The following is a 26,131-nucleotide window of genomic DNA, read 5'->3' as shown; positions in this document are numbered from 1 at the left end:
TTCAGTGAAACTGTTGTCACACTTGTACATCTGAAATATCAACTGTAAACTTGAATCTGACTTTGAATCTCTTGAAAACCATTCAAATTCAAAGATATGTTAATGTGCTGTCCAGCCTTGTTACTGTAAATTGTGTGTTGAGAGTTATCTCTCTCAATACAGTAGTAAAAGGAATACTAGGGAAAATGTGAGCCCACTGCTGAATATTGGGGAGGAGGGAGGCTTGCACTAGTGATGGAGGATATAGAGAAGGCAAAGATACTGAACGCCCTCTTTGCTGCTAAGGTCAGCCCTCAGGAATCCCAGACAAGTCTGGAGAAAGGAAGACTTTGCCTTAGTTGAGGAGGACTGGATTAGAGGTTATTTAGGCAAACCTGACATGCACAAATCCATGGTCACTGATGGGATGTACCCATGAGTGCTGAGGGAGCTGGCCGATATTATTGCTAGACCACTCTTCATCATCTTTGAAAGGTCGTGGAGTACAAGAGAGGTGCCTGAGAACTGTAAAAACAACAACAACAACAAAAAACAGTGCCACTCCAGTCTTCAAAAAGGGCAAGGAAGAGGACCCAGTCAGCCATCCCTGGAAGGGTGATGGAACGGCTCATCCTGGATGTCACCTCTAAGCATGTGGAGGAAAGGAAGGACTAGTCAGCATGGATTCATCAAGGGAAGATCATGTTTAACCAACCGGATAGCCTCTATGATGGAATGACTGGCTGGGTAGATGAGGGGAGAGCAGTGGATGTTTTCTACCTTGACTTCAGCAAGGCTTTCACTGCTGTATCCCACAACATTCTCATATGTAAGCTCAGGAAGTATGGGTTAGATGAGTGGACAGTGAGGAAGATTGAGAACTGGCTGGATGGTAGAGCTCAGAGGGTTGTGACCTATTCTAATCTAGTTGGAAGGCCTGTAGCTAGTGGTGTCCCCCAGCGGTCAGTACTTGGTCCAGTCTTGTTCCATCTATTCATCAATTACCTGGATGAAGAGTCAGAGTGCACTATCAGCAAGTTTACTGATGATACGAAACTGAGAGGAGTGGCTGATACCCCAGAGGGCTTGTGCTGCCATTCAGAGGGACCTGGACAGGCTGGAGAGTTGGTCAGAGAACAGCCTCAAGTTCAACAAAGGTCCAGGGTCCAGCACCTAGGGAGGAATAACCCCATGAACCACTACAGGTTGGGGGCTGAAAGCTGCTCTGGAAAGCAGCTCTGTGGAGAATGACCTGGGAGTTCTGGTGGACAGTGGGTTAACCATGAGCCAGCATTGTGCCCTTGTGGCCATGGCCATTGGTATCCCAGGGTGCTTTAGGAAGAGTGTTGTCAGCAAGTTGAGAGAGGTGATCCTGCCCCTCTCCTCAGCCCCAGTGAGGCCACATCTGGAGTACTGCATCCAATTTTGGGCTCTCCAGTACAAGAGAGATATAGAGACTAGAGAAGGTCCAGCAGAGGACTACAAAGATGAGCGGGGGGACTGGAGCATCTCTCTTATGAGGAAAGGTTGAGAGAGCTGGGTCTGTTTAGCCTGGAGAAGAGAAGACTGAGAATGGTTCTTATCAATGTATACCAATATGCTATGGGAGGGTGTCAAGAGTATGGGGCCAGATTTTTTCAGGGATGCTCAGCAACAAGATAACAGACAAAGGATACAAACTGAAACAGAGGAAGTTCCATCTGATATGAGGAAAAATATGTCCAAAAAAGTTTGGACTAGATAGATCCTGAGGTACCTGTCAACCTCAACCACTCTGTGACTCTGTGTCTTTTGGGTGACAATTACAAGTGTGATTCTAAAGAACTGATATTAAATAATTTATTAAATAATTCCTTTCATAACAACAAAGATACTGATCTTTATGTCTTGAGAAACTTTCAGTTTGGGTAGTTGTTTGAAGCATGTCAAAATTCATCTTGCAGATCCTAATGGGTCTCTGGCTTTTTTTGCATCATACTTTTAAATAAGCTGTTTTATCTTGACCTGGACCATATGACTGGAATTACTAACACCTTAAGCCTGCACATTACCAAGAGTTACACAACTCCTGCCATATCATGTGAATAAACCAAATTACTGTGGCTAGTTTTTTAGAGAAATCCAAGCATCAAATACTGAAAACTGGTGATCCATGGCAAAGGTCACAGAGTTTTTCCAAGCTTAGACAATACACTTAGAGCAGAGGTCCTTTCAAGTATCTCTTCACAAATCTTTGTCATGAGAGAACATTTAGTAGGCAGCATCTCCTTGTAGGAGTCGTGAGCTTCTGGACAGTGCTAGGCAGGACAATCACAGCACAGCCCAATTAATTTTCTTTTTAATATCTTCAACCTTCTGGGCTCTGCATGGTATACTCTGAGCCATCCTTCCATTTCTTGACCTTTGGGTCTGTGAAATAATGTTTTTAAAGCCTCATTATACAAGAATGTCAGATGATCTGACCTTACTGTTTTTGAGAAACATATGTTTCTGGTTTGAAGTTAGGGATCTCTTTTAAAGACTTCATTATTATGTGTCAGACACTTTGTCTATTGGGTAATAAGCAGAAAAAGAATAATGAGGAGAAGACAGCAGTGATTGGCATTGCAACTTGAGAACTACCTGTACAAATAGTAAGATTTATTGAAGACTGTGACAAAATACCTTGTCTATAATGAAGTCAAACCTCAGTGCTAGGTGCACTGTGTGACTCAGGGGATGCGCCAGGTACTTGTTTCCTTTTTCTTTTGTTTTAGCTTTGCCACTTTATCTAGATGAAAAATAAAATGACTTTCAAATTATTCTGACAAATAGGTCTCTAACCTACACAAATCATTTTTTTACTTTTTAAATTAAATGTCCCAGTGCTTTTTCTATCAATGCTATTTTATTCCAAAGCTCACTCCTGCCCTCAGCTTCAGCTGTTATTATAGCAAATCAGCACTTAGGCTGACTCCAGAGTAGAAACTTTGCTGCTTAGAATCTGATTATTTCACCCTGAAATTTCAGAGTCAGCTTTAAATAGTTATGCAGATAAATAACTTTTGCTGTTTCTATACAGGATTGACATCTTCAAGTATGTGATATATGGTGTAGCAGCTGCATTCTTTGTATATGGCATTTTGCTGATGGTGGAGGGATTCTTTACAACTGGTGCCATCAAGGATCTCTATGGGGATTTCAAAATCACCACTTGTGGCAGATGTGTCAGTGCCTGGGTAAGTGGATAAGACAACTTTTGTACTTATGAGAATTTCAACATGATTTATATGTTTGTAGTGCATTGTGATGTTATTCATTTTTATTTCTTTAATATTTTCTGATACTTCAGTGGTAGCATCACATTGCTATGAAGAATCATAGCAATGGATAATAGAGTATTAGAAGTGCTCTCTATACTGGTTAGTCAGAAAGTAGCTATAGTTACTTAGGAATAAATTAATTCTAACATCTGATTAGGAAAATGTATTCTCTCAGCAATATAAGCTTGTTGGGCCACAACCAAAAGTTTATAATGCCTTCACCTGTAGTAGGCAAGAAATATTTTTCTTACTAATATTTTCCCTGTTAGTTTAGAAATCTTGCCCATTCCTCTTTGGGACAAGTTGAGTCCTGTCATCAAGTTACATTTTGTTTTTAAGTGAGAAACAGCCTATTATTTCTTCCTATATTGTCTCTGGCTTGAAGATGCCATTCACTTATGACCCTGGAAAACTTCATTCAAAAAATTCTAATTTGAACTTAAACAAAGGTTTCTCAAAGTGAAATGGCTGACTATTTGGGCCTGGGATTATTTTAAGATCTCCAGGTGGGCCTGTAGAATATCAGGTAAGTCATTACATAATTTTTTGTTGTTGTTGTTGTTGTTTGAGTATTCTGCATCTCAGGTGAGAGGCCTGGACACTTGGTAGCTGTTGGAGCTGGATATTTCTGCAAGGGCCATGAGTATCAGCACATCATATGTTCTGATGAAAAATAAATGGTTAAATGTAGCCAGCTAGCTCTGGGTGTTAAGGTACACTGGATAGCATGCTATAACGACAATAAACAATACATAAAATAGTAGTTTCTTATCGTGCCCTCCCACAATTGTCAGAATTTATGTTATGAAAATGTAATGTTTTGAAATGGGAAAGCACTTCTTTTTATCTCGTCAAAAATGTTGGGTTAAGATTTCATCCTGGCAGTTGTATTTCTTCTTTTTTTTTTTGGTATCTTAGCTTTTAAAAGTTGTACGTTAAGTCTCTACATAAAGATGTTTAATCTTGTGAGTTGCACTCACTAGTATTATCTTCTGTATAGTGTTTAGGAACCTTGTATTTAAATGTGTGAAAGGGATTTTTCTGCTATTTAAAATCATATTGGCTACCTGAATGTCTGTGTGCTTTTTTTGTCCATGTTTTTCGAATGTTTAAACTAAAATTTGAAATTTCTGAAACCTTTACAGATTTTGCTCTGCAAGGAAAACCGTGAGAGATTCACAAATGTTTTGAAAAAACAACTCTGAGGGATGTGAATGTGTCATTTCATCTTGTCCTAACCAGACAAGTTATTCTAGAGGCAGTGAAACTGCACCATATTGACATTTGACTCTGTAACAGAAGGAACGCATTTTAGTGCAGGCTCAGCTGGCTTTCCCACCCAGAGCAGTTGCATCATTTCTGAATGCTAGAAATGAAGCTCATTTCTCAAAATCAGATACCATATCTGGGTATTCTCGTGGCAAAATACCGACTTGTCAGACAGATGCATCTTCTTTCTGATTGAATACTACTGTATCTGATGCAGAATGCTTCATACAGAATGCTCCTTCATTTATGAACAACAGAAAATCTCTCTCCAATAAAGCAGATATATTTATGGGTCTGAACTCCCGTAATCCAAGCTTCATTATGGAAAGCATTTAACAAAAAAAAAGACAAAAAACTCCTATCCACATAGATGCTAGATAGTGAATGCTTTAAATAGCTCAGCCACTGACAAGAAATGGGTAAGGTGAGCTTCATATGTTGATCTGACCTTTCAAATTGCATAGTTCAAAACCAAAGTCACAAATTATTGTCACAAATGATCCAGAAGTTAGCAGAAAAGTCATTTTCAGAGGGAATATGTTATGACACAGATCTATCCCCCCTCACTTGGAATGCCACTGAGGTTGCAAAGATAAGGGTCTATGCTTCTTCAGTAGTTATAGAATCATAGAATGATTTGGGTTGGAAGGGACCTTAAAGACCCCCCTGCCATGAGCAGAGACACCTTCCACTAGACCAAGTTGCTGAAAGCCCCATACAACATGGCCTTGAAGGCCAGGGAACCTTCCAGAATGGGGCATCTACAACTTCTCTGTGCAACCTGTACCAGTGCCTCACCACCCTTACAGCAAATAATTTTTTTTCCTAATGTCTTATCTAAATCTATCCTGTTTTAGTTTAAAGCTAAAAGACCCCCTTGTCCTACCACTGTACTCCCTGATTAAGAGTCCCTGTCCAGCTCTCCTGTAGGCCCCCTTTAGGGGCTCAAAGGAGAGAAGGTTACAGAAATTTTCCCAGATAAGCTGAGGTTTGTTTTGCAAATGACTATCTTTTTTTTTTTTTCTTTTTTTATTTTTCTTTTTTTTTTTTTTCCAGCAAAGATAATAGCCTTTAAGTCTTATAAGTTAGCTCTTTTAAATTAAGCACTTCAGTCTACTGTCTAAATTTAGGTAGGATATATCCCACTTTACCCCTCTAATTTAAGTTTAGCTAAATAATACTTGCTATCTAAACACTTCTAGAATTAGTAAAAATAAAATGTATTGATGGTTTTATGTCTTCTGGAAGCCTTGTTAGTTCTGTATACTAGACCAGTGTTGGAATTTCTTTAGAAGACTGGCTTCCATGTAATCTTCTGTGCTTATTCTTGAAATAGGAAGGAAAAGCCCTAACAATAATTCAGGACATGTCTGAGTGGTTATTAAGTGTCTCTCTCATTTTTATGCCATTACTTTTCCAACTTCTTTGTTAATACAGATATGGTTTCTTAAAAAGAATGGTGAATGTAAGTTTTTTCTTTTTCTTTCTGTCTGACATACTTTGTAGAAATCTTCTGCAATGAGCTCCAAAAATTGTTTTATATTTATAGATGGCTTCAGTCTGTCTTATTTCTGTAATCTGACTTTTTTTTTTTATGATTATTTTTTCTTTATTTTTACATTTCCAGCTTTTCACGCTCAGGGATATCACACATAAAATCATAATTTTGTCTGATCATTCCTTTTTTCACATAACTTACTGTGTGTTTTATACAGAGATCATTTATTGTTTGTAGACTTCATTGCTTCCTTCAATAGAGGAGTGTCTGAGGCATCATAACATGTCTTGCTAGCAGCTCGTCTGATTCTCTTGTGCTTGTTGCTCGCTGACAGGATTTTTATTGTCAGTGATAAACTGGACAAAATTGTTTTAGCATTAAATTGTGCTCTAAGTACATCTTTCACTTTGAGGACAGCATTTTTCCTTGGCATGTAAGCCCAGACAATAAGCAATTTTTGTTGATGGAACTGTTTCCTGAACTGTTTCCTGAAAAAGTGCTGTCATATGTTGCCAAAGTGTGCTTGACTGTGGTACCTGTTAACCTTTCTGCACAGGCTTTGTCTTTCTATTATGAGACATCAAAAACTAGTCAAGCTGTTAGTTTTATTTCCCCCAGGTTTAGATTATCCTTCTCAGTTTTAACTTGAATACTTCATCAGATGATCATCCCTGAACCTTGTTCTCACCTGGCTGCCTTTGTCTTTTTCACTCCATGTGGACATCTTACTCTTTTTATAGTTCTTTAAACATGTGAATGTCAGTGGCATTATCATAAATTCACACTTCAATGGTCAAAGGTGCATTCTTTATCCACTCTCTGTGTTTTATAGCCTGTTTGTTTCTCAGTTCTCCCACAGAGAACTCTCTCTCCACTATCACCAAAATCTGCCAAAACCATATTCAGCTTTTTGTTCTTCATATGAATTGCATCTTGCTATTGATGTCTCATACATTTATAGGTGTATTTTCTTGGTAATAACTGAGAAATGTTTTCTGGGCCTGCTTGCCCAGGAAGAAGGGGGTAACCTGTAGTATTTTATGGACTAAATTTATTCCCACCCAAGCAGTGGCTTGTATCCTTTTAGTCATGTGTAATGATTAGCATTCAGGTTAAGCTGGTTAGGCTTAGTCAGCAACACAAAGCATTTTTAACAACATACTTCTTTCAGCTGAAGAGCTTTAACAATTTCTAAACATCAGATAATAAGTTCCATCATACTGCGGTTATGAAGAAAATCTCAGTAGCTTGAGCAGCAATACAAAGATCCTGCAGTCTCAGGAAGGTAATACTTCTCAGAAGTGTGAATGGTCACACTTTTAGAATCTTCTGGCTGATTAAAAGCTCAGTCACTGACTTTCACTGCTTGGGAAGCCAGCAAACAAGAAAAGGGAAGGTCCATAGCACTTGATTCTCTCATAGGCTTCTCCAGTCTCAAGCTGATCTACTGCAAACATCACTAAAAAGAAGAAAAAGAAGAGGAAAACTTTGAGAATGTGAAAATGTAAGCATACACATTTTGAGAAAAAGTAATTCCAAATGTCAAACTAACTATGAGAAAGAAGTGTTTTGAAATCATCACTGTGTTAGAAAAAAAATCGTATCTGGAAGACTGCAAAACTAGACAGGAAATTCTGCTGCTGTTAAACAGCAGATAAGGTCCAATGCTCTATGTAGGACTTCAGAAACCTATCAGACTACAAAAAATGACACACAGAATACCTAATGCTAAAAATTTTAAGCAGCATAATGCTACAAAACCATCAACATAATAAAGAAATTTCAGAAATAATAAAATCAAATATATTGTTTACAAGAAAGTATCACAGAGGTAAATTATAAAATCTTCAGGGAAAACCTAGTCATCCATCATTGCAGATCCATCTTTTTCAAATGGAGTGCATTCTCATGGTTACGTAGTAGATTTATTTACAAAGCAAAATTTCAATAACATGAAAGAAATTGTTAGAAAATCTTCTTTTTGTATTTGTGATGCAGCTGTGGAATTTTTCTCCCCCACTTCTACCAGTAAATCAATTCACAGTACATCAGAAATTTAAACATTTTTTTATAGGCTACTAACTCATTTCAAAGCATCAGACATCATGTTTGGAATATTTTAACCTTTAAGGGAAGGAATTTAAAGGTATTATAGAAAAAAATGCATGCAGCTGAAAAGAGGAAAGTAATGGTGATAATTGACTTTAATTTTATCATGATCAGTTTTTCTTCCATTTAAAATATTTATGAAATATAAGTGTTTAAAAACCAGTCCCATTAAATGCATGCTTAAAAAGTTTAAATTTCAAGGATTTGATTATTTTCTGGTAACAGATTTTAACAATCTAGAGAATGTCACATTGGCAACTATTTACTATGCAAATGAACTGCAATTAAGCAAACCTGAGAAGTTATTTTGGCTGTTACAGTCTGCCCCACTATTAAAAGAAATTTGGACTAATATTGCAATATTACTGGCTTTTTTTTTTTCTTTTTCCCCTCTTGAAACAGTTGACTTGAATGCCAGCCAAGAAGAATCAACTATGCAACAGTAATTACATAGAATGAAATGTAACTATGTTTCAACAAGAATCTTGGAGCTTTGCCTAGGAATATGACATGTCAGAGATAGAGAGGATGAACATGTTTTGTAGAGGCAATAATAAAAGACCAACAAGTGAGTGTTAGGAGTAGTGAGTGTGATATTCTAGAACAAGCAGAAAATACTTTGCATGTGTGTATTTTCTGTGATTCATAGCACATTTAGCAGTACTATCAAAACATCGGTCTCTTTATTCCAGCAGCATTATATGTAAAATAAGATAAGTGGCAATATTCATGTTTCATCTTTTACTTCTATTCAGGAATGAGGCATGAGGCATGAATGTAGGAAATGCTAGTTAGCACAGAATGGAGAATACTAGGGGAGTCCATTTGGTTGTAAGCTCTTTAACAGTCCTTAAACATATTTAGATTTCTTACCTGGTGTAAGAAGAAAGCATTTGAATGCTAAGGGAGGATAGCTAGGATGACAAACAATGATCTGTAACATCTTAAACATAGATATATAAGTGAGTTTAAAGATATCTGTATAATTAGGTTTTTATTAGCATTGAAATCAAATCTATGGAGGATTGAATGCAAGTGTGAGATTAGAGAGACAGAGCAATTTAGAAAGAAATTGAAAAGATCTTCCTGTTCATGCTTATGATTTGCCATCTGCAAACAGCAGAAGAGAATTTCTAAGCCTGTGAAGAGGTTTGGAAGGAAAATCTTAGATCATCAAGCTGAAAATAAACAAGAACATTTTATGGGTGTATCACAGTAGATAATAAATCTAAATGAGATATAAACACAGCAAGGCATCCATCTTTTTGTAACTCTTTGGGTTTAGAGCTCATGTCAGGGAGTTCATATAAAATAAGTGTATGACTAAATTAAGAGCAAGTATAGACATTAGTACTGAGTGGTTTGCAACAGATAAAATTACATAGTAACAGGTTTTTAGAGTTGAGCTATTTTTCAGGCACTTCTGAATTTGTTGCTGTATTTCTGTATATATAGATCGATTTATTTATTTTGTAGTGAGCAGCAATGTCTTCATACAGTAAAATGACTAGAATAACAACTCAAGTTTACTTTGCATTTCAATCCATCTCTTTGTAGTAACAGCATTTTTAAACATTTTGTAATCTCTGTCTCCATAGTGACTGAAGCAGTCATAAAATGTTTTTTTAGGGGGTATTAAAATATTTTTAACAAAAGTAAAATAAGAACGGTATTAGAAAGTCAATCAATATGCTTTTCATGGGACCAGTATCCATAGATTTTAAAAAGAAAGGAGTACCTGAAATCAGGTTATTAAAACAGACAGGGTTTTGTTAATGTTTTCAGTGGAAACAGGATTCTACCTAGCTGTGACTGCCATGAAAGTTGTTGTGCTGTATACATACCATTTCAGAATGTACTATGAAATTTCCACTTACTGACACTCATCTGTGGAGATTTTATAATAAAATATTTCCAAAAGGGTTGACGACTTGCTTGCTTTGATAATTCATGGCAGCTGTTATTAGCAATGGAAAGCTTGTAAAACCTGGTGGGAGGGTTTTACCAGCCATGGAGGTGATACAAGAATTTAACTGCTTCAAAGGGTAAAGATTTGTTTCACTAGCATGATTATCTACTTCAGTTATTCTTGTTTGTAAAATGAATTTCTCTATTGTTTCCACTTTATTTTGTGTGTTTGGCTTCTTACAGTGAAAACTGAGCTGACCAGAGAAAGTCATTTTCACTACAAATAAAATACACAGAGTAGTAAAGAACAAACTGTGGTACCTCTTAAAGATACCGTACTGCTATTTCATGAGTCTTTGGTTTGCCACATGGTAGAATGCTACTTCAAAGGAGAATGATCCCTTTGAATCTCAGAGACTGAGTTCTGAATTTAATTCCTGGAGTGAACAGGCTCCTTAAGCATTTCTCATATGCCTTCTGGAGCAAAGAGAGTAGATTAAAAAGGAAATTAATAAAAAATATGTATGTTTTTGTCCTTCACCTGTGATTTTTAAACAAAAATATTCACAATTTCATTCAACTATAATGAGAATTTATAAGCTAACTTCTACTGTTGCTAGAAAATAACAACTTGTGCAAGTGAAAAGAAGGAAATTTCTCTATTTTATTATGACATGGATTTGAGCACATAATTGGCCACCAGCTCATTAGTAAAAAGTGGCTAAAGGAGGGAAAAATGAAGTAAATGAAGTTCTTATTTTTGTAAAATATTTTTTAAAATGAAACCAACATTTGATCCCCTTTTTCTGAGCCACTAAACCAAAGATTCATATTTTTAAAGGAAAATAAACAAGCATGCAATTCTAAGCAGGCAGCTCCTGTGACTCCCAACAGTGATCATCTGACAGATTTCTGCTGTTCTTATTCTATGCCCCAGGCATTTTTTATTTTATTTATTTATTTAATTATTTAATTATTTTTAGGATCACGAGCCCTGTTTTTTCCCCTTTGTTATACCAATGCTTTGCATTATGTCAGTACAGATTTTTAAGCAAGCTTCCTGTTCTAGAATACGGAGAGACAGAGACAACCACAAATATTAAACTGGAATTGTTACCTTCATATTAAGCTTGATCTTTTTATTCCTTTTGGTGGTAATCACAGACTGCACAGATTCCTGAACCTGTGTGGATCCTAGTCTTATAAACAGTAATATCAATTCAGTAATATAACTAATATAAAGGATTTATTTCTGCCTGTTAAATCGTCATACAAGTTCTACACTGAGTACTGTACTAAATTTCTTAAATGTTATTCAGAAATTTCAGAAAAAGGCTCAAAAATAAGGCCTCAGATTTAGCTGCTTTTGACAAACTCATAGCATATAAACTAACGAAGCTGTCTTTACCTTTAAAATACTGCTGGAAAACTGTAAACTGAGAACATAAAATAATAAACAGAATTTATAGTTTGTTCTGAGAACACATGGAGAACATTCTTTCTTATCTGTTGCTTCTACTTTAGAAAAGCTATATGCAACTCTTTAGATTGATAATAAAAAAGTAAGATCAGACATAACATTTCGGTTGAGAATTCATAGCCCTTAAGTGAATCAACATTTCCAAGTAATTTTCCAAGTAATTATTTGTAAATGAGTGCCTAGGGTTGAACCAGATGTTGGCTCATCAGCTTTAACACTCTAACACGGAGAGAAGAAAAAATGCTTCTCTTCTTTATTCACCTATATCATTTACTTTCTTGCATCCTTCTGATAGTTATTTTTAGTGCTGTAAATTCTCTAGATTTTCAAAGTACTGCTGAAAGTCTCTAGGGACAATCAGGAAAATTAACCTGAATCGAATTTGAAACTGGATTAATTAAACTACATTAAATCCCTATGTAAATACACTTCCTCAGAATTAAAATGGATTTTAATTAATATTCTTTGGAAGTGAGTTAAGGTAAATCAAATTAAGGTCTTTTTAATAATGCTTGACAATGCCCATCCCATATCATCAAAGTAATAAAACTTCCTCACCTAAAATTCAAACCTTTTGTTGCTTTGCATTGTTTTGCCTGAACAGGTCCAGATGGACAAGCTATGCTTCTAATGATTTTCACTACTGTTTACAATACTTCACATCTGAAATTATTTGGTTTCAATAACTAAAAAACACATTTATATTAGGCTTGTTCCTTTCTCACCTAATGTGAGGGATCTTGCCTTAGACAGAAATACAAAGTGTTTTCCATTTTCCCTTTATTTACTCTTTAAGGTTTAATTTTAAGCAGATTGTGGACTGGCTTATTCTGCTTTCAAAAATAGACCTTATTTCCTATTCTCAGATTCAATGTTTTTCTGTGGCAAGCAGTTACAAAAAAGTCAGTGTGCTGAAATTTTTTTTATTTCAGCAGTCTGTTTAGATTCATCAGCATTTCTGAAGCCATCAAATCTTGGTGCTATTTGGATTCAACATTTAGAAGTTGACTTATCTTCCACGTTTAACCATGTAGCATCTTCATATGCTTTCCACAGTATAAAATGAGAAGGTAATTTGTTACTGATGAATGTGTCTGGTAGTTGTCTCAGGTTAGCAGCGGAGTAGTAAGGTAGCATGCTTACTTATTTACAGAGGCAGGGTGTGCCAGCAACTACCAGACCAGAAGGCAAGGAGAGTTCAATGCTTCCTACATGCAGATTGCTATACACGCAGATTGCTATACTCTGGAGACTCATGGCTAAAAAAAGAAAATGTGTAGCCTTTGGAGAATACGTATTACAAAGCATATAATTTAATGTATTCCTTACTAACAGCAGTAAGCACCCTTATTTGTTCACTGTGATTAATTCCCTTGTATTTCTTTCTATCTGAAATAAGTATAAATATAGTAACAAAGTGACAAATAGATGGTCTCACTGATTCAGTGCTAGTGAGATTCTGTGATAGCCATGGATAATGACTCATTTTTGTTAAGACTCAGATTTTAATAGCAAAAACAAGCATAGTGTATAGTATTTCATTATTTCATTATTTTGTATCATGAAAGATTGCAGTAAAACCAATCACAGTAGTCTCTTGTCTTAAAGAAGTAATGATGGGAGAGATGTAGAGTTATGCTTCAGAAAGCATGCAGTTCTGTCAGTACTTTAGGTGTGGTGGTTTGTATCAATCATAGACCCAAGAGTGACAGGAATGTGGAGTAAGCTTGCATTTCTGGAAGTATCACTGCTTTGTTCTTCAGAAACATCATGTTAGTGCTCTGTCATTCACTTTGATCAAATCATGATTTGATTATCAGACCCAAACCATAACGTAAACAAAGAAAAAGATGAAGACAATCAGAAATGCTTTTTTTTCTTCGTGTTTTTTTTTTTTTAATTGTGTCAGTTAAATTCTGACTTACCACTAGTTTTGTTTTTCCCTCTTTTTCTATAGTTTATTATGCTGACATACATCTTTATGTTGGCCTGGCTCGGCGTTACGGCTTTCACTTCTCTGCCTGTTTACATGTACTTCAATCTGTGGACCATTTGCCGAAATGCCACTTTAGTGGATGGAGCTAATCTCTGCTTGGATCTTCGCCAGTATGGTATGTGCAAGATTTCACAATAGAAAATGTCACGTTGCTTTATTTCCAAGTATCTGAAATGATCTGCTTCAGTGTTTCCAAAATGCCTGCTTCTACCATTTTACCCACAAGTTAAAGCAGTATATCAGTCACTGCATTTCCAGGCCTGATGAAGATGAAGAATACATATAGTAACTCTCTATGAGGCTACTGGAGGAAGAAAGTGGGGCTACAGGATGAGCTATGGAGTTTAAAAAAAATTGCAATATAGACATTTGTGTGTTTGTGGAGGATGGGGAATTTGGACAAAAGGGGGTTTGGAATCCTAAAAAGTCTGAGAATTCTTGGGGTGGTGATGATAACTCAGTTCTGTTCCGCCACAAGACTGACTTAAGTCTAGATACTCTGGTCTTGATGGTTTCTCAGCCCACAAAGCTTTGTTGAATCTTATTCTTGTTGGACACTCCTGTGAGTCTCCTTCATTTGTTTCCTTCACCTAATATAAATGTGTGGTATGTTTTTAATTGCTCTCAAGATATAAAACTGCTGTATTACTTAAGAATGAAGGGGTTTGGTTAATGCCGAATATTTCACTTACCCTGAAAGAAAATAGTTCAAAATTATTGTTTTATTGATGTTTTCTTGAGGGATTTTTTTTTTATTTATTTATACTTTCTGCCCCCTCCTGCCTCCATATGACAGGTGACTTGAAAAAGCAACTGTCTGTACAGATCTCATCAAAAGTATTTGTACTTCTCTCTGAGCTTTTGTTTTGCTATTTTTTTAATTAATTTTATTTAAAATGAGCATATGGTACAAACATGTAAAATGTATGTTCTGTGAATATATCTGTTTCCTATAAATTCAGTGTAAAATCTGCTCATTCCTAACAAGAAAGAAAAATACCATATTTCATGATTAACCAGTTACAGCAATTTTTTTCATGCTTTGATTTTGTACATGGACATTAGCTGAAGTAAGCAGTATAAATTCTGTTTATTCTATCTGATAGAAACTATTATTAAAATAAAGTATGTGTTTGGGTAGTGCTGTTTTTTTTATAACTTTTGAATGAAGCTTTGTACCAGATCAACACATCTGAATACAATATACAGCACACTTCCCAACATGAGGGTAGAGAATATTTATGAATATATTGGCATGGTAAGTGTTTACACTGGCTGCAAATTATTTTCTGGTGTTTTGATTATTGTGCTGATTAAAATATAGAATAAAGGAATAAAGACTTTTTTGTTGTTGTTGTTTTTTAAATTGGCCAAGAAATTATTGTCTACATGTTTCCTAATAGGCTTTTACTAAATAGATGATGTGTTAATTTTCTGATGATTGAAATTAGGAAAATTTTATTTTGTTGTTAAATAAATTTCTGTGTAGGAGCCAGGAATTTGTATTTCTTAGCAGCCTACTTCAAAGCCAAGAAAGCCATGTACTAGGAACACTAAATACTGTGAATATCTATTCTACTCCAGGTATTGTCACAATTGGAGAGGAAAAGAAGGTTTGCACCACATCAGAAAGTTTTATCAAGATGTGTGACTCTAATGAGGTGAGTAAATGTGATGATGCTTTTGTCAGACCTGTATAGCAAATAACTGATACGTATGTCTTCTTCTCACTTTTTATATTCCAGTTCTTGCTAGAATGATAAAAATAAGCCCAGTGGAAAATACAGTCATCAAGTACTTCTCCTGCTCTTTTACCATGTACCGGATCTATTCAGTGTTGTTTCTCCAGCCGTTAGTTTTCTAAATACATTTGTATTTTTTTTTTAAGAATTCCATTAAGTCATGAATATATTTACCGTGATGTTTTTGAAAGCTAATGCACTTGCTGCACAATGAAGAGGTCTATATATGGAATCTCTATTTGAAGATCTTGATTACTGTTGTGACAAGAGAATAATGTTTTCAAATGGATTTGACCAAATTTTGCAGTGTGTTAGGATAATAACTCCTTGTACATTTTTCTTTGTAGTTTATCCTTTAGGCAAAGGCCTCCCATTTCATTGCAGCAGAGGTTTTTGGTTTTGTTTTTATATGGTCAGGATGAAGATAGGACAGACAAAATTATGCCTATATAAAACAAAAGGAGAAACTAAAATCTCGATCCCTCTGAAGTCAGAAGGTGCTTCACTAAATGTTTCACTGGGTCTTACTCTGAATAAATATTCCTAGCATGAAGTTACACAATAAGCCTTCTTTTATACCAAAAGCATCTAAGAAAATGCAACCCTGGCTGTTCAGTCAGCACTCACTATGTTGACTTCTGAGTAAACCAGATCACTGAAATGAAAAACAGATGTAATTATTTAGTTTGAGATGGGATGGGGAAGGTGGTCAACTTGGATTACTTAAGTAAATTGGTTTCTATTAAAGCACTATACACAAATTTTACTGGAAAAATTGGGAGGAAATTAAATCAGTATATGAGGCTAGAAAGCTACAGTGACTGAACAATAACAGTTTCTTCTTAGGCTGTCACTGCCACTAAAGAAACCATAGTACTGTAAAAATAATATATTTTTTAAAGTGGGTCTGTTTATTTTTAAATAATAATTTTTAAAAATGTTTTATGACTTTTTTTCCTTGATGTGAGTATTGTAACAACACAGGCACATGTACAATGTCATGTAGTAATGTCAATCATTTGGAAAAAGTATTAGCAATCATTATTTTTGTAGTAGCAGGAAGGTAGTCATTTGCTCTACGTTACTCAGACTTTTTGTTCAGTTTTCATTTAATGTTACCACCATAAAAGTTCCTTTCTTTGTCCCCCTCTGCAGCTAAACATGACATTCCACTTGTTCATTGTGGCACTTGCTGGAGCTGGAGCAGCAGTCATTGCTATGGTAAGCTTCCCAAAACCCCTTATTTCCTTTGTCATCTGAATCACTAATACATTCTGATTGTTGTTTAGTATAAGTTATTCAATTTGCCTGCTATTAGTATATTTCTGTAATTCAATACTACCTCTTACCTTTTATTTTTATTTTTTTAATTTATATTGTTGGATTCCCTTTGAAGTAGAATACCATGACTACCTCTTTGAATAAAAAACACTGTCAAGTACCTGCTAAGAATTTTTACCTTTCTGTTGCTGTATTGAGACAAGTGTCTGAAACCCTGTGTTTTTCTCATGACCATAGTAATATCCTTATATGATCTATACTTTCTGGGTATTCATAGGATTACCATGCTGTTATTTTAAGAGCAGGGTCTTTTTATCTGTTCTGTACATGCATGTGAATGTGTCATCTTTTCTTTCAGGAATAATTTCTGCCATTTTATAACAAAGATTGCCTTGGATTTGACAACATTCTTGCCAATGAGAATATTACAATGAGAAAAAAGTGTGTGAGCTAGTGCCCTGCTCTTCTGTCTTTGTCTGCTTTGTCTGCCCAAACATAAAGATATTTTTAGAGTGGGTACTGTATGGTGTAGGTTGCTGTGGTACATGTTGGTACATGGAAGGAAAAAGTACTGTTACTCTGTACTGATGCATTTTGTAAGAGAACTGTTAGTGGTGGTGATTGATGTTACTATTGCTATTAATATTTTTTCATTGAATGCTAAAGCCATACATTTTTTGTTCTCCCTAGAATTACATGTATAAAAAGAGACAGCCAAACAATATTCAATGAAGCAAGTATTCCTGTTGCATTACTGATTTTTTTTGGTCTTCCCTGCCGTGTTTTCAGTATTACACAATACCCTGACAACGAAGCAGAGAGAGCTGAAAGAAGAATACATATTTTAATTTTTTGTTGTTGTTTCAAATCACAAATAATATGTACAATAGTGTAGTAGTGTTTTATACTAATAATTTCGCCAAGTTTCCAAAATCAGTTTTTTTCTGCTTCCAGCTGAAAAAAATGAAGACTAAATAGTAATGATTGTAATATATGTATTAGTATTATGAAAATATGTCCAAGAAAACATTATTTCTTTGGTGCTGCATTATTGTTGTGAAATATATTCACTAGTAATTATCGAATGCTAATTTGTTCAGATAACAATTTTGTATTTCAAATAAGAGTTTTGAATCAGTACAGCTACCAAAAGATTTTCAGTGAAAACAAACTGAATATATCTTCCTTCAGTAGAAACAAGTTAAGTAGTTACATTGAGCCATGTAAGTTCAAATACATGATACTTTCAATAAAGCTTTAAAAAACCCTTCAAAGCTCAGAGTACCATATCAAAAATACCTTAGATGTGCTACACCAAGCACTGATCCACTAGGAATTTTGATGGCTCCCATCTATTATCATATTTCTTAAGGGTTACCCCTATCCAAATGTGCTTTTTATTGGATTCTGTGACTGCACAGAGCAGGCATGATAACACTGATGATTTCAACAGAAATATACGTTAACAAGAAGAAATATAAGTTAAGGAAATAAGTGCTAGTAAAGTTCAAATGCTAGTAAAGTCCAAATGCTGGTAAATGTTTGCTTAGCAAGATTTATGTGTCTTTTTACCCTTTGTTATGTTCGAAGCTCTGTTGTCTGTATTTTTATTTGTTCATGAATTTGTTAACTTGTTTTTGACACTGTGGTTATCTCAAGGTAAAGACTAGCACATTCTACTTTTCAATGGTCATAATTTTAAAACTGACATACAAGACCACTTCTATAGATTGGGCAGTGTGCTTCACACTCTATGGTAGCCCAAAGACTGGGGACAAGACAAGAGGGAAAGCTCAGAATTTAGTTGGACAAGCAGATATTAACAGGTTCCCTTTCTTTAAGGGAAGTTTAATTTCTCAAGAGAGAAGTAATTTAGGGGAGTGTCCTGGTTTCAGCTGGAACAGAATTAATTTCCTTCCTAGTAGCTTATATGATGCTGTGTTTTGGATTTTTGATTAAAATAGTGGTGATGACACACCAATGTTTTTAGTTATTGCACAGCAGTGCATGCACAGAGCCAAGGCCTTTCCAGCTCATAATGCTGCCCTGCCAGCGAGTGGGCTGGGGGTGCACCAGGAGCTGGAAGGAGATGCAGCCAGGGCAGCTGGCCCAGGCTGCCCAAAGGGATGTCCCACACCATGTGGTGGCATGCTCAGCAATAACAGCTGGGGATGTTAGCAGGGGGGCTGCTCTTGCTTGTGGACTGGCTGAGCATTGGTCAGCGGATGGTGAGAAATTGCACTGTGCATCATTTTCTTTCTTTTTTAAAAATATTAATTTTTTATTATTACTTGCTTGTGTTTTTTGTTTGCTTTCTTTTATTTATTTTTCTTATTTTTCTTTAAGCTATTCTTACCTCAACCCATGGTTATTATCCACCCCCCCCCCCCCCCCCCATTCTCTCCCCCCTCTATCTGGAGGGGAGTGAGCAAATGGCTGCCCACCAGTCTAAACCACAAGCAGTTGAATGTATTTTGTGTCCTAAATGCCTCATATAGCAAGAAGAAATATCCTATGCTCAAATCAGCAGAAGGTGTCAACAGTTGGCTAGGGTAAAGAACAAAGTGTGCAGAGGCCATTTAAGTCACTGGAGAAACAAAGTCCTTCCCTGTATGTGCTATTGCAAAAATAAACACAAATATATTAAGTTGATGAAGTGTTTTTGTATATATTCACAAGAGTAGCAAGTCTCCATGTCTGTGAATTTTAATGAGATTTCTTAACAGAAAAATGAGATTAAAATACCTGTCCTTTACAAAAGGAAAGCACATGAATTTATTGCAACTTCATAATATTTCTTACAGACATTTTCTTTAAACAAGAACAGTCCATCTGACTGAAGTAGTAAGCATTTTGTATCTGTTACCAACCAGGAGTAATACTGCAACATCTATGAAACTGCTGAATAACTGAAATGGTAAAATCACCATTTTATGTCTTTTAAATGACATTTAGTCATTACATTGATATACTTCACTGTATCATCAGTTCTGGAGATATGGACAAATTTACCAAAGAAATCAATTTGGTCATACACATTAAGACCATCTGTCAGCAAGATTCTTTTTATTAGTCCATATTTTTAAAATACAACATATTAGAAAAAGTTTTTTGCAAAAACAACCAAAAACTGTTAGAATTTGCAAAGACATTTAGTTATAAGTAATAATTTTCCCATAGCTATTACTTTAAACCCTTTTGGTCTCAGGTTTGTATAGGAATGTTGATTTTTTTATTTTTTTTTAACAATTAATTAGATATCTGTTTAGTCTCCAAGAGAGAATGCTATTTTGGGTTCAAAAAGAGACTTGGTCTATAAATTAGTTGAAATATAGAAAAACTCATACTTTCAAGATTGTATGGCAGGGGAAACGATTTTGCAGAGAAGGAAAATGTCAAATAGTTTATTTTGAAAAATTATCATTCTTAGACTTCAGCAGAACATGAAAAAAAGCCTGAAAAGTGTTCTTTATGTTGTAGGTGCTGTATGTGAGTCTTGAGCACAGAAAAGTTAGCCAGGATTTTGAACTATACTAAATTTGGGTTATGTACGATTCTGAACATTACTATTTATACTTGTGTCTGAATAGAAATAACTGAATACACAAATGATCATTGAAGTAATGCATATTAGTTTTATTGTTTTCAATGTTGTGCCAGATAGAAACCAGATGACATGAAGTTGTTTAAATGTAAACACTGCCATCCCAAAGGGTTGATTGGCTATTAAGTATCCCACCTGTGATATACTACACCACTACACCAAAACTGAATTATAACATATATATTTTTCCCTTCTCAAGGAAGGGAAAGTTATTATCTGAGCAGTATTCTTCTGCCTGAAATTCCACATAAACTGAGTTTAGTTATGTCCTCTAGAGGTTCTCTGAAGAGATGATCAATTATCCTGAAATAAGAAGCAGGGAAATGTATAAGTGGGCTAGTTCCTCTCCCTCAGGTGTAACTGTGTTCTTTTGAAGGATATTAGCTGCAGGTAAGAGGAAAATAAGTTCTTCAGACTTTTGCCCTGCTGAGGAAAGGAAAAAAACAAAGCAAAACAAAAACCCAACCCAACCCCATACAACCCTAAAAAACAAAGAAACAAACAAACGAACCCTTCCTAGACTGGGTACAAATTCTACAGATTTGAAAAGTTGAAGCATACTTTATCTTTTGGAAGAAATCTAGACAGGAACATTTCACAGAGTATGGAAGGACCTTGTGGTTGTCTTTTGTATGTCTGTAATTGAAACGTCCTGAGGCAGACTGTGGAAGCTGCTCTGCTTCAATTGGAATAAGACTTGACAGGGCCCCACTGGCTTCAGGCTACCCAGGTCAGGGAAGTGTGAAATGCAATTAGACAGCCACTTAGAGATGACCTCCTTTGTGTGATAATGTTATCTAGGAACTTGGTATTAAATAATTTTATTTTTTTTTAAAGTGGTGGGGTTCTTTAATATATAGGTAATTATATCATAAATATGTATTTGAGATTATAATCATTATACAAGCTAAAATAGTTGTTTCCAACAACTCCAACAAAATGGAAGTTTTGATCAATGGTCAAAGTACTTTCACAGTAGTTTTTCTTTTTCTTTCTTATAGTTTTTGAAAAGTCAAGAAAAATGCCAAATGAAAATAGTTTTAAAATTTGACTCATACTGGGATATTACCAAATAGTTTGAGTCTATAAGAATTTTTCCCCACATGGGGCCTACATCCCATTTTCATCATAATCTTCAGCTGCAAAGTTTTCTGGTTTATATATTTTAAAATGTCAGGAAGATGTAAGTACACTGCTCAGATACCTTCCACTTCTAGGATTCTCATCTGTGTACTTAGATGTTATTTTTGAGAGGTTCATATTTTATTTTCAATTGAAATCTTGCCGTCAAAAAAATATCATCAGTGTTTTCATTGGTTGTAAATTGTAATTCTCTGAGATGACAAAATGATTAGGATTACCAGCCTGTTTCTTTGAATTTTGGAATTTTGTCAAGAGTTTTACTGGGGGGAGGGGGGGGAGGTAGCGGTGGGTAAAGTAAGGATTTCATTCATCTTAATGGGGATTTAACAACAGTGTCTCTCATTTGATTTAGAAATGCCTGACCCAGACACTAGTCATGGTGATAACTTTTGCAATAGTTCAATAGTTTAGCTTGATACAAAGCGTTTCTTTTTCCTGTGCACTAAATGATGACCAGAAACACAGTGTACACTGCCATCTCCAGCATTTGCACTATCATCACGTTTTGCTGCTTGTATTGTACTGTGGATATTAAGAAGCTTCTAAGGATACACAGAAATACTCATATTTGTACTTTTTTTTCCTGGAGGACAGATTCTCTGAACGGTTGTTTCTATTTTATGACTCTGCAACTCAGACCATTTTCCTCAGATAGGTGTCAAATGAAGAACAGGAGAGCAGCTTGCTGCTCAAACAGATAGCTGGAGTAGATTTAAACTGTAGATTTAAACTGTAGACAGCCACAGCTATGAAGACTAAGCAAACTACAAAAGGGACTGAATGCAGATAGCCTCTGAAGGAGAAACTTCGAAAAAAGTATTTTTGGCAGCAGTTCCTTGGAGACCACAGCTTCAGCCTTTGTACTGACTTTGTGTTAGAATTTTTCACTCATTTGTTTATTAATTGCCACCGTTCAGAAGACTGGACATCATCAGGCCATTAAGCTCTGACATCCATACTGTGTGATTTTTAAAACAACTAAGCTCCATCTCAAAAGGAATTGGCTATTTTACATCCTCTATTTGTAATGGAAAACAAGTGCACAATGTAGTTTTTCTACTGCTAAAATACCTCTCACTAACTTTCAGATTAAATTTACTCAAAGCTGAGTGAAAACATTTATTGATGTGACATAATTGCCAATATCCTTTAACTGGTGTTTAATCCTGAAATGTATTCATAGACATCCTGTCCTCCCTGTTTGCTAGTATAAATAAACCAAGCTTTTTGTGAATATATCATTGTAGCTCATCTAGTGATTTGTGATGGCTGCAAGCAAGTCAGATCCAATCTCCAATGCTGCAAGCAAGTCAGATCCAATCTCCAATACCCACCAGAAGAAGGGGAAGTTTTCCCTTTCTTTTCAGATCTTTTTGTATTTTGTTTTTGGATGGAACACTTGGAAAACTCTCAGTTCTCTTTCCCTGTAAAAATAAATAAATAAAGGTTGATGAAATAGCTAGAGCTGTAGGTAGAAGAAAGAAATTGTGGCTAAATGGAAAGCCAATGCTAACTTTAAGAAAAATGCAAATCTCTCCATAATTATATTGGATATGTAGTCATAAGGCTGCAGAGTATCGATGGCAAGTTTCAGTTTTAAGCAACTGCTTTAATAAATAGTGATTCAGTAGGTAAAACTCTGACAGAAATTACCAGAAGGCATTTTTCCACATAGATTTACAGACTTACTTAATTGATGAAATTTGTTGAATTTCAATTCTCTTAATTTTTTACACTCATTGCTACCAACTGCAAGTCACACTAACAGTAAGTCAGCTATGAGCTAAGTAATTTGAGGATTAACAAACCTCAGGGTTGAACTTTGTGTCATATTGCTGTACTACTACTTCTTGACTTAGCAATGCCTCCCTTCTGATAAGATCCCAAACTCGATCCTGTGGTTTTTGAAGCGTGAACATGCTGTATTCTGACTAGGTCTGTTGGTGCCTAACTCCATGTTACCTTTCTTACAGGTCCATTATCTCATGGTCTTGTCTGCCAACTGGGCCTATGTGAAAGATGCTTGCAGAATGCAAAAATATGAGGATATTAAGTCAAAGGAAGAGCAAGAGCTTCATGATATTCATTCTACTCGCTCTAAAGAGAGGCTCAATGCTTACACATAAAAGAATCCTTCTCTTACCTTCTAACATGTGAATGCTTTGTTGTTTAACTAAAGGTCATCCAATCATTTTAAAAACAATTGAAAGTGCTTCTCACAAAAGATAGTTTGGGTGACTTACATATCACCCATATACAATTCTTGGTTGTCTAGCACTTGGTTTCTTAATTAGTTCTTACTTTGTGTGACCATTCTCTACCACAGAGCTCCTAAATAACCTTTCCTGAATCCTTTTAAGCTAATTAGTTCTGCTAGATGAAGGATACTAAACTACTGTCAAATACAAATATGTGTTTGATTTTTTTAATCACTTTGTATGTGTTATGCATAACACCTTTTGCATTGTTTCTTATATGTTTTTGAAAAAAAAGATAGCTTTTTATACTTTTTAGTTTTGAGTTCAATAACTACTTTAACTACAGGTATACTTCAAAGGGACCATTGTACATGATGTACAATATATAAAGAAAACACTGATGACTTTCCTTTATATTTGGAAATCTTGCCAGATGGACCCTGATCAACTTGAGTGAAGGTCCTAAGATAGTTTTAAACAATCAAAGGTGCAATTTCTAAATTTGTAATAGTGGGTAAAAAATGGAAAAAAAAAAAAAAAGGAAAAAAAAAAAAGAAAAAAAGTGCTTCTTATCTTTGTTAACATTGTATTGTTATTGATGTTTTTAAAGAATATTCTCTTGTTCCAAGTTCCATGGGTGATAATTCCTGTTTGTATTGTGAGCATGCAGCCCGTGGTGCTAACAATGCATGGCCACTTGCCTTTTGAAGGAATTCAATACCACGGTTACCTGTTAAAGAGTTATGGTATATAGACAGTTGTTAATTAAGTGATATAGTTATCCATAGTTTTTTACAGAATGATCTCTCTTTAATTAATTCAATGATGGTTATGCTAAATTGGAGCTGTTCATGTGATGATGTGAGAAATTACTGCTTAGCTACATTTATGAAAGTAATATATCAAAAATACAGTGACCGTAGGAGTCAGAAGTCTTTTTACCTGCTTTAAAAATTTAAATGGATTGCACCTGTCTGAACTGTACAAGATATATTAAAGAATACTTCCATAAATGTTATAGCTTGGCTTCTAGCTTTCCTACACATATTTGTTTACCTGTATTATGTTAAAGTAAGGTAGAAGACCACTACAGATCTTATTATTTGAAAGTGTAGTAATATATTTGAACATTTATTTTGATAGGAAAATGGTATCAGAAAGATAGGTCATCTTAATTTGAAAGAATTACCTGTATCAAAAATGAAACAAAAACCCCTATTTAAACAAAATCTGTATTAGTGGACCAAATTTGGTGGATTTATTTTATTTTATTTTATTTGCCTATTTCTAATGCTACAAGAATGCTGTAAAGTGTCTTTTAAAGTGAAGTAGCCTGACAAGACATTTTTGTCAGTGTTAAAAATCTTAGGTAGTTTTGTGCACTTATTGGACCATTGTGAATTCTCTCTCAGTGTAAGTGCATTTCTAATAAAATTTCTTGAGTAAAACTCTTCTTTGTACTATTACTAGTCATGCATCATCAGTAATTTTTAACAATTCTTGTAGTAAGTAGAGGGTAATACTATAGTTATTTGTGGCATGATAATGCAATAAGTAGTATTAGTTGATTGATTTTTTTTCTTTTGGTTGTTTTGTTTTGTTTTTTTTTTGATTGTGTTTTTGATTTTATCTTTTTTTCTTTTTTCTTTTTATTTTCTTTTTATTATTTTTTTTTAACACTTAGGCTGTCCTATGGGGTCAACAGTTTTCTGATAATGTGCAGTACCAGTATTACAGTTCTGCAAAAAGTATTAGGAACCTCTCTTTTGGATTCTATATTGTAGTGTTTCAGTTTTGTGTCTTAAAATGTTTGTGCTGATTTTTAAAACTATGTCTTTTAAACTCATGTAATGATGTTAATGCTTTTGGCTCTTCTCTGGTATTAGAGTTTGTATTTTCACAAAGAATGCTTTGTAGCAGGCATTACAATTAATCTGTTTTGTACATAAATGTGCCAACAGCTTGATGGTGGCGTTTTTGAAATGTAGAACAAAGTGCTAGCAAAAATGTAATAAAGACACTTGTGTACTTTGTGTACTTATTAATTGTTCGTGTTGTGTAATTTTTTCTTTGTCTTTACTTACCAAATCATTGTAACCAGAAGTGGAAGAAGCCAGTTCCTTCTGTTGCCCTTGCTACTGGAACAATGTTCTCAGTTGTGTATATTTTTTGTACAGTCCACTTTCAGATGTTGCAGGATATAGATCCTCTGGCAGAAATTATGAGAGCAAAAAATAAAATTAGAAAAAATAATCTGGAGATGTTGCATGTATTATTGAACATGTCTCTGTCAAATTTATGATTAAAAAAAAAATCATTTCAATGGAAGATATAAAAGAAAATCCAAAACCAAGAGTGATATTTTCATACCTTTCATGACTCTAAATTCTCTCTGGACTGTACCTCTGTCTAATCACATACAGGTAAAAATAAAATATGCAGCTTTCCCATGATGTGAAATTCAGTTATAGGTAATATGGGTACTTCATTAAAATTCCTGACCATTCCTAATGTGTAAATTTCTTCAAATGTCTTAAAGAACATTTAGGATCAGAAATGATATATACTAAGAATAAGAGAGTAATATATACATATATAATATAAGATCAGAATGCCAGAGTC

At 35.0% G+C, this 26,131-nt stretch overlaps 1 protein-coding gene across 3 annotated transcripts in view; it reads left to right on the top strand.

The window, feature by feature from the left end:
- GPM6A (glycoprotein M6A) overlaps nucleotides 1-25,554 on the top strand; it is a 118,525-nt gene extending 92,971 nt beyond the window's left edge. For all 3 annotated transcript variants that reach the window (XM_013190331.3, XM_048047775.2, XM_013190332.3), the window contains 5 exons: nucleotides 3,041-3,197; nucleotides 13,503-13,656; nucleotides 15,126-15,202; nucleotides 16,439-16,504; nucleotides 23,285-25,554. In XM_013190331.3, the coding sequence (XP_013045785.1) occupies nucleotides 3,041-3,197; nucleotides 13,503-13,656; nucleotides 15,126-15,202; nucleotides 16,439-16,504; nucleotides 23,285-23,437 (607 nt within the window). In that variant the 3' untranslated portion in view covers nucleotides 23,438-25,554. The remainder of the gene's footprint in view (nucleotides 1-3,040; nucleotides 3,198-13,502; nucleotides 13,657-15,125; nucleotides 15,203-16,438; nucleotides 16,505-23,284) is intronic.
- The last annotated feature ends 577 nt before the right edge of the window (nucleotides 25,555-26,131 follow it).

Source organism: Anser cygnoides, chromosome 4 (genome assembly GCF_040182565.1).
Source record: "Anser cygnoides isolate HZ-2024a breed goose chromosome 4, Taihu_goose_T2T_genome, whole genome shotgun sequence".
Lineage (NCBI taxonomy): Eukaryota > Metazoa > Chordata > Aves > Anseriformes > Anatidae > Anser > Anser cygnoides.
This window is presented reverse-complemented; position numbering and strand designations above follow the sequence as displayed.